The sequence below is a fragment of the Falco rusticolus genome, chromosome 1, assembly GCF_015220075.1.
Source record: "Falco rusticolus isolate bFalRus1 chromosome 1, bFalRus1.pri, whole genome shotgun sequence".
Taxonomy (NCBI): domain Eukaryota; kingdom Metazoa; phylum Chordata; class Aves; order Falconiformes; family Falconidae; genus Falco; species Falco rusticolus.
In genome coordinates this window covers 101,909,456-101,925,187 of record NC_051187.1, presented here as the reverse complement: position 1 = coordinate 101,925,187, position 15,732 = coordinate 101,909,456, and the positions used below count along the sequence as shown (strand labels likewise).

Below are 15,732 nucleotides of genomic sequence, written 5' to 3'. Positions count from 1 at the left end.
ATAAACAAGATGGATCACCCAGCTTAGGCATCGGCAATCCTCGGAGACAAGAGCGGGTTCAGATCCACAGAACCAGAGCTAAACAATCCAGCAAAAAACTCCTGTCTAATCATGAACGGCAAACTTGTGGCTGTCTTGGCTCTCTTCCTGATTTCAGTGGCATTGTCTCAGGGTAAGTAAATCCCTCCCAGGATCCCCATGGCTGTAGTATTGTCCAGGCATCCACCGAGATGCTTGTCCTTGCAGAAGTAGCTTTGTATTTGTTTCAGCAAAATAGTTTCTTTCAATAGATTTTCTGCAACTTCTCTTCAGTCAGAAATCTACACCGTGGCCCTTGTACTGAAGAGTTACTGACATCTTGTGGGAAAAATTTTAAGGAACTTTTAAACTTGTGACTTAAATTTCTGTGTTTCACTTGAAGTGTATGGAGCTAGAGACAGGATCTTCTTCTTAAGTGTTTGAATGTTTCTCTCTCTTCCTGCACCAAGAACAGTTTATGATCTCGTATCTGTTACTTAACAGTCATACTGCCTTGAGCAAGTAATACATAGCTGGGAACAGAAAGCAAACAAGACAGACACAGAAGCGTGAAAAAGCCTTCAATTAATACAAAAATCTAGGGCTCTACTTACACACAGAATATAGTTGCCAGTTTGTCCATCCAGACATTTAAACAATGCAATAACCGTACAGGGTGATCAGTACAAGTAACCATAAAATATGTGGGCTTATATTAAAAAGATGTGTCAATTTAGTTTTACATGTACTTGGGCATCAGCTCCTCTGAAACAAATAAGCAACTGACTTTTACAATGTGAGGATTTAGGCAGCTGGGACAAATGCAGTATTTTAAATGAATGTTGTTAAAACAGAGCAGTCGTGCTTTATATCCGATCACCTCTCAAACCACGATGTTCCTTTCCTGCTCACAGGTAGGACCCTGGCAAGGATGGGAACTGAGCTCCGGTGCCAGTGTGTAGCCACTCATTCCAAGTTCATCCCTCCTAAATCCATTCAAGATGTGAAGCTGACACAGAGCGGCCCCCACTGCAAGAACGTTGAAGTCATGTAAGTAGCTCTGCATGAGCCTCCCTCTTCTTCACCTGCCCGCTGCTGCTGCTGCTGCTGCTGCTGCAGGGGTTTTCACGCTGCCTGACCAGTGTGACAGTTAGTAGGCTCACGTGAGGTAGTTGGATTGGGTTATTCTTTTGAGAGAGACGGTTTTAAGTAACACACCATGTTTTTCATCGTCTCTATGACCGCATGTATTCCTGAACTGATCATTGTTTGTGTGTCATGGGACATATTAAATGTTTCTGGTGGTAGAACGTGAATTTCTAGGGCTAGTCTGTTCTTAATACATGAGGCAATAACATAGCTTAAATCCTGCATTTATTAGGCAGGCAGACCTGCCATTAAAACAGTCTGCATCAGTCTGAAAGAGAAAAATTAAGTTCTCACAAGCAGATTTAGGGAAACAATGAAACTAATCTGGTCTTGAATAGCATGGAGGAGGGACTAAAACACTGAAATCCTTATAGTGCTGAAACATCTTTTCACCACTGGAGGTTTCAATCGTTGTGTAAGAAAGCTTTACTATTGTAACCAAATACAAACCAAGTACCCATATATATTGAGAAAGAGTCCTGTGAATGCATGACTGCTTTGGGAGCAGGCACAGAGACTCTCACAGCTTCTGGATGGCTTTAGCCCCCTCAGCTGCGGAACACGTATAAAAAAATGGCCAGGTCTAACCTAGGGCCGTTAGGATGAACGGATACCAACTAATCTAAAAACATAATGCTACATTCTGCGAGTAAAAAAAATCCATGTAGAAGTTTCCTGACTTTTCTTTGTTCCCTGTTTTGCAGAGCGACTCTGAAGGACGGCAGAGAGGTGTGCTTGGAGCCCACTGCTCCCTGGGTACAGCTGATCGTGAAGGCAATTTTGGCTAAGTAAGTCCCACTCAGTCTGGGCAGTTGATTGGTAAACCCCCCTCCAAAAAGCCTATTTGTAGAAATTCTTAATGATACTTTCCATTTTCTCTTAATCAGATATAAAGAACAAGGAAACCTGCTGCTTGGTTTTAGAACTAGTCTTTCTGACTCTGCTGCATGGTCCTTGTTTAAGCCAATACATCACTACTAAACTTTTGAGTACCGGCAACTCTGCCTGAAGGGAAAGGAACACAGAAGTGTTTGGCTCCCTTTGAAAAATGAGGCTTTAAAAAATTCATCTGCCCCTTACTTATAGTAGCATATGTTAATAATTCATATTTCCAAGTTAATGAGTTTCCTGACGCAAGTAAATGCAGAAACTCACGCTACAGACATTTCCTAGCTAGGTACCAGACGCGCACACACTGGGATTACAGTAACTGCTTCACAAACATCAACTTTATTCTCTCTGTGCCTCAAGAGAGCACAGAGTTGGAAACAGACCACTCACCCTTAACTGTCTGTGCAATGCTAACTGTTCTTGAACCTCCTTTTAAATTATCCTCTTCCCTCAACTCTTAACAGTGCTCAGCTCAATTCGGACTCACCGCTCTAAGGAACACCAGGACAGAAAAAACCTGGGAACTGCTCCCGCTCCTCCATTGAGAGAAACATTTGGGGAAAGCACCGTTCAGGCAGCATACCATCTTCTACCTCCTGCATCAGTGTTATTATGTTAATTATGGATTATTTTATTTTATTTTATTTATTTATTTAACTGCATCTGTTTAAGAAAGTCTTTCAAAATGGTCAGTGCTGTCTGCGGGACACGCTGGTCATTGACACTGAAGACGCTGAATGGGAAAGGTGGGTTGCTAAAGGACATGAAGAATCCTTGGCAGCCACTTCAGCCAAATCCCTCCAGTTAAGTGCAATGCACTTACAGCACAGCTTATTTACACTAAACCTTACTATTTTGCCATTATACCAGCAAACCGGTAATTCCTCCTGCTCCCCTGGAGTACATTAGTATGTTGTGTCAACAAGAGTTTCCTGGATCACAGTCAACCTATTGTTAGACCGTGAACTGTGATTTCTGACTTTAAACATCTAGCCTACAGAATCTGTAAGACAGTGAGTTTGCTATTTATTTATTGTGATCTCCATGGTCTTTATAAATGTATTTATTGAGTAGTTTCTATACAAGAGAGAAAATGATGATAATTTATTTAATTTCTACTGTTTTTTCCATTCCTCCTATTCATTTCTTAAGAAATATTCACATCTCATTGCTGTGTACAAGGACATGGTTATATGTCTAATTAGCTACTCAGCTAATGGGAAAAACTGCATCTTACATACACAAAATTTGCTTGTGAGAGTGTAATTATTCCTAAAAATGCATTATTAAATTTTTTTCTGCAAAAAACCTGTTTGTTATCTTATGTTTTCATTTGCTTTATTTAGAAACAGTCTGCTTCATTTTTGCCACCTCAGCCTGATTTCTGAAACTGGAATTAAAATTTTTAGTACATGCTACCGTAATTCAGCCTTTTCCAGTAACCTGGCCTGACTGAATGCAGTAACGAACTCTTAGGGGAGGGTAAAATTATCAGTCTCCTCTCTTTAGGCTGTTACCAGTCCCTGAGTACAGGCAGGCGGTAAGGCAAGGTTCCTCACTTCACCACCTTGCCCACAAGCAGATTGTACCCATAGATGCCTGAACTCTGCCAACATCCAGATCAGCCCCAGAGCTGTAAATGTCTACTGCAGCAAAAGGCCACCGTTTGACTATGGAAACGGGAACTCGTGATCTCTGGTTTGGGTACCCAAATATCAAGCATTTTCCCTTGTGTAACAGCTGCATCCTACTCCGATCCCTGAGATGGAGGGTGCTGAGTACCTGATGCCTGCCTCTTTTAAAAGGCCCAGCTGTTTCTCCTCCTCACGCACAGGCACTGGTGCTGGGCCCCTTTGGGAGAGAAGTGCTCATACCATGTATGAACATTGAGGAAGGATTCTGGCAGATACAGTGGGATGCTTCGCATTGTTACCACCCCATCTCCTGTACTACAGGGGCTGTTTTCATGTGTGTACTGAGTCTTCCCAAAGGAATCCCAAAATGCAGTTCATAAGACAATAGTATAAAACATCTATACTGAACAATTCTCCGATATCATCAGCTCAAAGCACACAGCAGCCAAATGAAAGCCAGCAACATGTTGGGCATCTTCAGGAAGGGAACTGAGAATAAGAGAGAGGGCAAAGGTTTAAAGCCTATTGCTTTAAACTGGTGTATGCCTGCTTATCTGAGGCATGCACACTTTTATTGCACTTTTACCTATGTTTTAGATAGTCTTAAAACACCAGAAGGGTTTTTTCCATGTAACTTTGTGATAAGAGAGCTGTCTTTAGCTTGCTTCTTCTTGAAGAACCTTCGCAGTACGATTGACACCAGTCCTCTCCTCAACCCGTATTATTTCAGCACCAGTTTGAGGTGTTCAACCACTTAAACTCTAAATGATGTGCCCTGTGACCCTCCAGTTATGAGGCCGTGCAGAAGCCATCGGAGAAAAGTGCACCCCTTGAAAACATGTAGACTAAGCGTCTTTGTGTGTGTGCTCACCAGAAGGTGAGTGAGAGTCAGGACATTTGAAACAAAATGAAACGAAGGACCCTGAGATTTTGCTGCAGCTAACTACATGTTCTTGTCCATCTTCTCCTTTTCGTAATCTCATGTAAGCTTCTGCTCGCCTTGGCCCCGTCATTTAGCACCTAAATTGTATTTGTACAGCCCTGTCAGCAGGTCATCCCACGTTACAGCAGCCATGCGCGTTCACCACCTTCATTTCTCTACTACTCCTCGCAATTCAATGTAGCAAAGGTGTTTACATTTCCTTTCTGTCCTCAGCTGTCTTCTTGGTCCCTTATTTCATCTTCCTTCCAAACCAATTTCACTCCCTTCTTTCACCCACAATTTCAGTTTTGGGACAAGACGACAGCAGCAACAACCGAACAGCCAAGCAACAACCTTGTGCCATTTCCTTGTCCTCCAAATCCCCGTCCCATGCCTGGTTGCTGTAGTGCTGCTCTTGTATCAAGGGCCTTTTCAACCACAAATTACAATTTTTCCCCTTGAATTTCAAAGTTACTGTTCTTACAGTACTGAAGGTGTATTTCTTTCTGCTGTATACCAGCTGCAAACCATAGAAGAAGTCATTAAACACTGGAAAGTCCTGGAAAAATACTTCTAGCTCTACCTTAGAAGAATAGAGAACACAAACACTGATTTGTTGGCCTCCACCTCTCTGTCTGTGCAGAATATTGACTAATACAAACATCCTGGTTATCTATCAGGTGACAGACTATCTGTGCTTTGCTTGCTTTTGTTTATGGATTGCTTCCCACTCTGGAAATGACTGCATTTCTTATGTTGTTATCACACAACAGGGAAATCCCAGAAAAACTCCACATAGCACTGGCTTGATATTGCAGACTTGCTCCAGGCGCTGCACTTACTCTTGTTTATAACAGAGTCTTATGAGCAACTCCACAGGAAATGGATCCTTTGGAAGTTATACAGACTGTCATGAGAAATTCTGGGCCAGAAAATAGGCGTTTTGTTTCTGTGTGCAAAAGTGAAACAAGAATTCTGCCGCCTATCAAAATAAACCTGAGGTATGTGTTGTTGAAAACCATAACGAAAAAATATTTTTCATACTATCTGCAGTTAATTATTTTTAATAATCTGTGCACAGATGACTTCACAACTTCTGTGGACTTCTAGAGAGGAAGATACCATGCATCGAAGAATCTGGAATGTAGATAAAGTATCTAGGTGCAATTTGGAAATGACAAAATGAGTAAGCTGTTTTCCTTTAGTCAGAACTGATGCTTAGCAAGAGTTCAAGGGCAAACTGTACTATTACAGCTGCATAGCTACAGTACTTACAATGCATTTTCTTCAAACCCATCATATTTTTGCCTGCTCAGCATCTTGTGACAATGACTTCTACGATTTAATCACACACTTGGCTGAATGGTGTGTTGAAAGCAAAACGATTTTCTCATATTTTCCCTTTTTTCCCCTATAATTCCCTTCTAAATGCTTCCTAAAACTCTACTTTGTATTGACTGCCATGAGACATTGCACACAGTTCTATAAAAACATCAAACCTGTGACACCCAGATCTATTTCCTTGGTGGCAATAGCTACTTTACAATTGCTTTACGCATACACAGGCAGGTCCTGGGTACAACCAGGCTCCCTGACGCTCACCTGCCTTCTCACAACCAGGCAGCGCTGAGACATCTTTCTACAACTTTCTGCAGACAGATTGCCACACAGCTATGCTCAGTAATTTTGCAACATTAACAAATATAATTTATTTTAAACAGTTATTAATCCCTGACGGCCCAACTATCTTATTCCATGGAAGTTAAAATTCTTGGGGAAAAAAAAAAGTTGTATGAGGTTGACCAGATCCCACTTGCCTGTATCTCCACAGACTCAGCTGATGTTTGTAGCGGATACCTGAAGTAAGACTTTTCCCTCTCAAGGGTGCATTGGCAACTCCAGTATCCGTCTGTCAATCTCTCCTATTCCTTACTGACAGATAGGTAAACTGGGGGAAAACTAGTATTTTTCCCTTTGCAGATAACTGTTTTTCATACATACACACACTTTACAAAAATCTGTGGAAATAAGAGGTCATTAGACAAGTAGCTCCTTGAGACCACATTTGGACAAAGTTAATCACTTTACCTCCAAATCAGCCTTTGTTTTTTGAGCAGGCAGAAGGAAGAGGAGACTTTAAGCAGCTTTTCTGACTCAGCTAACATAAAATGCCAGAATCCCAAGACCAATTTTTAAGCACTGAAGCAACACTCACACTGTTTGATTTGTAGCTATTCTTGCAGCTGGTTTCCAGAATGACGCAGGTTCCATAGCTCATAAGAGGACCAAATTAAAAAGTCCACCCTCTTAGCCTGTTTTTTTTAATTAAAGATTTATTTCACATGCTTCCACAGAAATAATGAGACCTCAAAAATACTGACAATTCTTCTTTTCCTCCTCTTTTTAAGGTCACTTTTTTTTCAAGATTGCAAACAGACAAGAGAAACAGAACTTAACTGTCCAAGCTAAAACTAAAATGTCAATAAAGTTGTAAAAGCTTGGAACGCTTAGCACTTCTATTTACGTTTAGGAAGCTCCCCTGTAAACATTTCTATCACATTTGTTGGCCTTTTTATTACGTAAGGCTATCAAGGAGGAGGGAGCATTCTCTCATACCCAGGGGCATTGATACACGTTTCATCTTTTTCTCTGCCATAAGTCCAGGCAACAAACACATTTGTGTTCCCTGGATCCATATCTGTTCTTTCTTGGCAGTTTTGCCTTGCTGTGAAAGCGGGATCAAGACAAGCGTGAAAATGCCAAGAGGATCCTGACTGAACTACTAGCATTCCCAGGATTAGGAAAGAAAAATGCCAGGCTCCTGGGCTTCTGCTCACCCCTCTGAGCTGCGCTGGTGCCTGTGACTGCCTGTTCAGATTATCTTGAGGGAAAAAACAGGATTTGAAGGCCATTTGCTCCACCAGGGATGCAAGCCCAGAGTTTCAGGGCTTGACTTAAGGATGCTCCCTGTAATAGAGCTCAGGGGCACTTGGCCTTTGGGTTTATACCAGAGCCTCTGCCACCTAAGCTACTCTCTTACTGATTTCATCTCATTTCTACTGACTTATTACGACAGGACACTTGGCAATTTAAAGGAATAGGGTGGTGCCAGAGAGAATTTCCCTCCGGGAAATGATGAATGACTTAAGAGAAACTAAAATATAGGCAGGTGATAGAAAGACAAAACTTAAGTCCAAGAAATGGAAACTTTTTTTTTTGTTAACTATTTGTGTATATTCTTTCCTTCTTTACCATTTTGTGAAGTGTAGGACACACATACAAGGCATGCATTTGCATGTCTCATTTTGTAGTGACTTTTAAAATTCCAATGGAGGAGGAACACACATATTTTTGTCGAAAAAAAACTTTGCCAACTTCCATTCACTTGAAGAAAGCTCTGTTTGTTGCTGTGAAGCACCAATAACACTGAAGCACTAACGAAAGACATTCTTGCCCCATTAGCTGAACATTAAAGCATTCGGTGGCAGATTCCATGAGCCATAGGACTGGGCATGCTAGTGACAGCCTGGATCACCTGCGCTTCCTTTTGCCTGATGCAGGACTTTTAGAACGAATAAGCCTGCATGAGAATGAGCTACTACATGAGGGCAAAGTACAAGCATGAAAGAAACAATGAATGCCACGGTCACACGGAAGGGTCTTTTAACCGAAAGCCGATACCTGTTTACTGTTCCTCAGGAAAGCGCTGCCACCTGCTATAATGGAAGATAATTAATGAGTACCTATGCCACAGATGAGTGCCTTATGTTCTCCCTTTAGTCAGGTGTTCACAGAAGTAAAGAAGCAGCAATATATACCAAGCGCAGGAAAGGACCAAAGAGCAGAACTTGAAACATCACCTGCTACCATCCAGTCTTGGACAGGGGACAGAACTGTTGCAGTATTCCTTCCCCTACAGAGACATCCACAGTGAAACCCTCCTCAGTGCCTACAGCACTTCAGATTTCAGCCCCTGCTGATGTTCAGCTTGGGTATTTCCTCTAATTTATGAGAATTAAGGCTAAAAAAAACCAAACCAAACCAAAAAAAAAAAAAACAAACCCCAAAAAACCCAAACCCAAAAACATCACAAAACCCCCAAAAAACAAAAAACAACAAAAAACTCATTGGGACAATGAGATATATAAATCCTTAGACAGTTTTACAAAGAACAGCCAAAATCCATTTGCAGACAGAGACATCCGAGATGCTTATCTTCATTCAAATCTCCTGGGCTGACAAAAAATTACTCTTGATCAGGATGGGAAAGGGGCCAAAACAGAAAAATGAGCCAGTTCTCCATTTGTTTAGGCAGGCGAATAAAGTAGCATGCTGTAGTTGCCTTTTCTCATAGGTGGAAAGAAAAAGTAGAAATTTGCTTTATGTTCATATCTACAATGCCAGGTTTGAAATATTATTCTGGTGTTTCTGCTAAGACTACAGTTCCACTGTAGTGGAAAAAAAAAGCGAAAAGGCGAAGTCTTAAGAGATGTTAATTGTTAACTTGCTGGGAATACAGAATGGCAAGTGAGGATATGGAAATACAGTGACAAGAATATAAGCTACAGAAATCAGTAAATGAAATCATACTGATGATACAACGTAGATGGATTTTTTCCTATAACTTTGTGCCTATGTCATGTCTGGTTACATTTCTGTCCTTGGCAAAGTTTCTGCCATGAGCAGGAGGCTCCCTGCAGCCCAGCGTGACATGCCACGCAGGGAGATTTTATCTTGTGCGACATTTAGGAATTTTTTATGACATTACAAACCACCGAACGTGAAAAATTCTGAGGGTGTGCTATATAAAAAGGATCAGTTACACTTCCATAACACTCTGGAACAAGCGACACCTGCATAGGCTGACATCTCTTACCTAATGATGAGTGGCATTGCTGCTGCCCTGGCTCTTGCTGATACCAGGAGCTGTGTCCGAAACCCAGCAGACTTTTCCAGTCCTTGTGACTAAAATCAGAGTAGCTTTCCAGAAATACCCAGTAACCTACCTGCTAAAATCCAAATGTGAATTTGTACGCATAAGAAGTGACATAAAACTGAGAAATTATTTTCAGTTTCAACAGCCTACACTCATTGAGAAAGCTGCCCATCCTGCTGAGCACTTACCCTGGCCTCCTGGCAGATACGTAAAGAAACAATCCACTCACGTTAGAAAATTATTTGTGTCCTGTTTTCTACTTGTCTGACCTCATTCTGGATGAGAAAATATTTTTCTTTATGCGCTATTCATTTTACTTGACTTCGTATGACAGAGTTTGGTTTGTATTTGTTTTTCCACTGTAACAATTATTCTGTATGAAAAGGATTGTACAAATGGAATAAGCATTTATGTGCATCCTTCAAAGCAATAACAAATATTTTTAAAGGCATTAATGCATATTTAATATGATATAAAGAACCATAAATAGTGGTTATATTAGGTCCCCGGTGCTTGACAACAAAACTTTAGATTATTTTTTTAATATTTAGGCAGTTTAGAACAAGGATCAGGGGAAATTCTTTATTTGAGTGTTGTTAATATGAGAATACTCTTCTAATACAAGAACTAGGGCCACGATGTATAAGCGAAGAGAAGCAAAGTCTGGACAAACAATAAAAGATGGTTCTCCACACAACAAATACTTGACCTGGGGAACTTCTTACCAAAAGATTTTGTGTATGTCAAAAGTGTACAGAGACTGAAGAGAAGATTCAACAAGAACACAGAAGAAAATCCACCGAGAACACCCAGACGTACAGGAATGTCATCCAGGTTGGGAAATCCTTGCTGTAAAATTGGCTAGAGTACGATAATGTTCTGGACAAGTAGGCCCAAATGCTTGTCCTCTTCTTTTCCTCTTTTCCAAGGTATCTGCTCTTTTTCAAGGCATACCAAGCTCAGGAATAAGATACCAACTTCAACGGACCTTGACTCTGATCCCCCAAGGCCATTCCTACATTTTTTGGTGTACATCAGAATGCAATACAATTTTTGAAGGAAACTTAAAAGTCACATTGGAGACGCAAGAGCTAGGTGACCTGCCTGTATCAGATTTGTATAGGATTACTCCTAGTGCTAGTGTCTGACAGTACCTGCATAGTGATGCTTTCTCAGATAACAAAATATTTAAAGGTTATTGTCCAGTCAAATAAACTATTATTAAGCATCAAGAAATCAAAGTACGATACATGTAATAGTATTTGGACAAAATTTCTGGAGACACTCATAAATAAGCAAAATTGATGCCTGTGAGATTAATCCAATTTCATCCCAAGCACCGTGGGGCGTGAGAGAACAGTGCCACTGACTCCAGCACTGACCTCAGCTCAGGCTTTTACAGACTGCCTCCGTCCACACAGGGACACAAACAGCAACAAAAATCCTCTCGCACCAATTCACATGTCCTGCTGCTAGCAAACTGTTATTCTAGTTCTCAAGGCCTCTGAATTCTATCTGTTGCTGACCAACAACTGCTTCTATCTATAAGGAAATGCAAGAAGTAATTTCAGATCAACGTTGCAGCCTTGTTGACTGGAACCTGAAGCCCAGAAATGTTCTTTCCTGGAAATGCAGTGATTGTTTTTAAGCACACAGGCTTAGACTGTAAAACTAGTGTGACTCACTGACTCACTTTGCTTCTTTTTACTGTATCAAAAATCAGATATGACCAATAAGAAGTGCACTTTATGACCCTGCAATCAAAAATGCCCTCTGAGCAGCAGTGTTTGAACTCCCCGCATTTTCTGCTTTTAAGAAAGGCTGTAAATTCCAAATATTTCTGAACGCCAGGTGTTTAGTTTGAGTGAGAAAATATGTTTGCCTACATGAATCCTTTCCTGTTTTGTGCTAATCTTTAGGGTCTCTGATAGCTTAAGACAATAGATATTCTTCTGTTAATTACTATAATGTCATCAAATTCCCATACAGTTGCCCCCTGTATTATGATAATTAATATCATAAAGATGCAGATACACATTTAGGGGAACTTTTTCCCCAGCTCATTTCATCAAGGCACGTGCCTAATTCCAACTGATTTCAACCACTGCGCTGCAGGAGGTTTCTGATCCCCACCCAGCCTGCAAACCCTACCAGCTCCACAAGACAGGCTACAAGACACAATGTTCCTCATGTGCTCCAAAGAGCTGCTCTGCCCCTGCTACATAAGAAGGCCATTTGCCTTTTCTTCACTGTGCTCATATTTGCATCCAAGATCATCAAGGCTTGTCTGGAGAAGGATAGTGTCACCAAACACGCTGACCTCTCGTGTTTATCTAACCTCCTCTTTCTGGCTGTCTTCAACTCCTCCGCATGAAGTGCCTGTGCAGCTCCACACCAGGGCATTTCTTTCTGTCTGAGATTTAGAAATTATTTTTGACATCACTTATGCCTTCAGCAGAAGCTGCTCTCCTCCTATCTCACCTTCACATTTCCTCATTTCTTACAACTCTGCAGCAGCCTAACATGCAGGCACAAATGCTGGTGCAGCTGCACGGTGCGTCACAATTAAGAACTGGTATCTGAACAATCATGTGGCACAAAATAAGTTAGCTCCTTTCCTTTGACTCATTCATTCTGTTCTGTTGGTGCAATTAACATGAGGGAATCACGGCTAAGAGTGAATATATGTAGTGTGGGGGGACTATTCAAAACAATATGAAGACCATTGTTACCAACTGTTAAACTGACCTAGGATCACAGCGCCCTGGTTTCATCACATAATGACAACACATTTGTCCACACCTAGAAGTAGAGTGAAGTGAGAACAGGATTTGAGCTGTAGCATTTAACTACAGCATTAATAGCTTGAGTATGGGGCATGATGATGTTCTGTGATGATCTGAACTGGTACCAGTCGATGCAAAGGCTTTATGCAACACTTATACCTTTACATCTAGCTTTATTTTATTTTTATTCCTGACAGCAACATATTAACAGATTCTAGACTCCTTACAAGGTGTCCTGTATGTTTTTACAAGACCCAAGACTTTCAGCCCCATAGCACCCTACAGTAATTGGCTTTGAAAGAAACAGAAACAGAAATTCTACCACAGTGCAAACTCCTGTGGGACAGCAAAGAAAAGGGTTAGACATAGCAGGTATTCAAACCTCACCCCATTTCTGGGAAAACAATAGAAGCTCAAGGAAATGGAAACACCATCCAGTAAACACCCTAACCATAATGAGAAGAGCATATATACTCAAGGCAGTCAATTACACTGTTCCGTTCAGTTCAAATCTGTGCTATTGGGCATTTGGTATATTGCACGTATGTTTATGCCTGATGTTTTCATGATAAATGCAATGGGTTTAGTTCTGGAAAGCACCCTCCCTTCCTCCTGCTTTGAATGCTAAAAGTATTCTGGAGACAGCACACAAGTCCTTTTCAACCCATGTGCCACATGTCCTGCCCTTCACAGATTCAGAGCTGAAAAGGAACAAAATTCTCATTAATTAGTTGGATTTTTCTTTCTTTTTTTGACTCTCCTTTATGCTTCACCACTAGTACTGTGCCAGGTATCTGGAAGTGCTTTTCAAGTTTTGCTCTGAGCTCACAGGTCTTGTAAGCACAAAGCAATGAGCAGTTCCCAGACAGTCATGAGATGCTGGCACATCTGAGTCATTTTCTTATTCCCCAGAGGCACTTTCCTTTATTTCAGCAGTGCCACCTTACCACAATGAATACAAAAGCCAAAGGGCTCTGGTGCCTTCCTCAGCACCATCACTTCCTTGAGGTTCCCGATTTGTGCTCCCTCTCACCCTGCTTGGCATCACTGCCGCATTCACGGTAGAGCAGCTGTGTCAAGTGCAATGTCAGTGCACCTACTCCACTACCCATTGGCATACAGACAAAAGCTTGGGTCCAAGGATACCCAGAGATGCTTGCATATTATGTGTGCTATAATTAATGACTTTTTGCTTTCCTGTTGCCTCAGCTAAGATGCAACTGGAAACGTGAACACCTGAGACAGCCAGTAGTTCACCACTGATCCATCCAGTTACTGCTCTACCCCAAAACACAATGAAAATACCTTCCTGGGCTTTCCCCAGGTATGTGCCTGTCCCAGGGATAGACATTTCTGACTGAGCAGCCTGATCATCTTGTTTACAAGGCAGCAACTTCCCTTTCATCTCTTTGGTTTCACACCATCTCACAGCAATTTGTTGTGGACAGACATCAAGGGGCAGCTCTGCTTCTTCTGAGCTCTCTTGTGTTGTGTCACACAGTCTCACAGGTAACAGGGCAACTCAGGCCCTTGTTGGGTAAAATGACCACGACACACTAACCCGGTAATAGCCACCCACCACTTTTTTGCATAAGTGGATATTTCTGCCACTCCTGAGGCTCCTACCACCTGCAGCCATCTACACAGCTATTGATGGGACATTTGCCTTCTGCATTGGGAATGCCCGGCTGCCCACCATATTACCATCAACCAGAAATTAAGCATCTCATATTAATATGTCAGGCTGAACTCTGCAGTACCTCAAGAGTAGCCTGTCAAGTGGATCCAATGTCCATACTTTGAGGGTGAGAACCTTTTTTCCAGTGTTAGGCTTGGTTGCTGAACAGATCCAGCAGCTCAGTTTTGATTCACTGTCCGAGGCCTGTGAAGACACCCAGCCCCCCTGATGTAGATAGGAAGTAGATATCTAAGTCCTCTGGATGATCTTTGACTCTGGAATATTTATTTTCAAAGAATGAAGCTTTCTTTATGAGTAAGACTTGCTTTATTTATTTAATCCATGGACACCTTGCTTCCATGCAGAACTAGGCTTCAAGTATGTATTTACCTACCTGAAACAAGTGCGTTCAGGGATGTTTCCATCCTTAATACTTCTTAAGACTGGGACTGGATTCCTTTTTATATCTGCTGTGTCAATGGCTTTCATAACTGCTCTGGTTAGCCCTGCAAATGCCACAAAAAGAACATCTAAGAACTGGCTCTTGAAAAGCTTAACGAATCTGCAAAGAGCCCTAGATGAGCACAAGGATTTCTTCATCACAGACAGCTTTATATCACTGGCTGCCTCATGCTGTACAGGCTTGAGTTACCAACATTAAAATCAGTTTGAATAGAGAACGAAGGGGAACGTCCAGGTGTGGATGCACCAGGAGGAATGGCAAAAGGACTGAGAACAGCTTGTATGGATGGCATCAAGAACCCAGCACACCTTCGTGTGGCTTCTGAGATACTGATTCAGAACACATGACAGTGAGTAAACACAGTATATACAGTGTCATGGGTTAAGATTAAATCATACTGAAACTAAAAGGTATAATCACTGTCCTTCATTAGGAATAATTTTTAGGAACAAGTAATATCTTTGCCAAAGAAAAAATCAGCAGCAAAACAGAAGCCCATTTCACCACACTAAATAAAGACCTATGAAAAGCACAGACAAGTAAAGGCGTATCACTGATTGATGCAAGCCAGGCTGGATAAAACCCATCCCCAGCAGCACCGTCTAAAATGACAGCTTTGAGAGCACTCCCCAACTCTTGGAGCTGCACAAATGATCCAGATGCATCCTGACTCCCTGTCAGGACAGCATCTGGATTTTCAACATCCCCTGCCATAGCCTGGTCTCCACAGGAAAGAAGCCTGGACAGGCAAGGAACAAGATCAGGAACCAGGCTGGAAAACGTCTCTCCCCCATATACTAGTGAAGACAAGATTGGAAGTAGAAATGAAGTGGGATATAAACAAATAGCAGCAAAGAAAAGCACTGAGAATGCATTCCTCAGAAAAAACTAGGGACACTCTGGGCCAGTTGCTGTCCAGAAAAAAATAGCGTAAACAGGGTTTTTTTGCTAGTGCATCTAGGCAAAAATAACTTTGTGCTTTCTTTGTAAGCAAAAGTTGTTTCATCAAAGTGATATCTGACTTCATTGCAACTTTCCTCTGTTTCCTCAATTTGCCTCCCTGAACCCTGAATTTAGGCCTGTCACTTGGCACAAAAACTGGCAATGTTATTTGCAGGTCTCAGGAGGTTAATTATGGGTTCTTCAATGAACTGTAAAGGGACATCGGTCCTTTATTTTTTTTTGGGGGGGGGGTGGGGGCGGGCGGGTGGGAGGCGTGGAGGGGAATACAAATAGAAAAATTTGTTCACTTGGC

The 15,732-nt window shown here is 41.6% G+C and overlaps 1 protein-coding gene across 1 annotated transcript; it reads left to right on the top strand.

The window, feature by feature from the left end:
• LOC119150016 (interleukin-8) lies at positions 1 to 3,366 on the top strand. Its single transcript, XM_037392070.1, has 4 exons — positions 1 to 172; positions 933 to 1,068; positions 1,872 to 1,955; positions 2,523 to 3,366. The coding sequence occupies exons 1-4, from the start codon at positions 112 to 114 to the stop codon at positions 2,551 to 2,553; spliced, it is 312 nt and encodes a 103-aa protein (XP_037247967.1). The 5' UTR covers positions 1 to 111; the 3' UTR covers positions 2,554 to 3,366.
• The last annotated feature ends 12,366 nt before the right edge of the window (positions 3,367 to 15,732 follow it).

Bases quoted from the DNA above. Each gene is read 5' to 3' on its own strand.
- LOC119150016 (XM_037392070.1), top strand. From the start codon at position 112: ATGAACGGCAAACTTGTGGCTGTCTTGGCTCTCTTCCTGATTTCAGTG. The intron at 173-932 runs GTAAGTAAATCC...TCCTGCTCACAG, and splicing joins TTCAGTGGCATTGTCTCAGG to GTAGGACCCTGGCAAGGATG. The intron at 1,069-1,871 runs GTAAGTAGCTCT...CCTGTTTTGCAG, and splicing joins TGCAAGAACGTTGAAGTCAT to AGCGACTCTGAAGGACGGCA.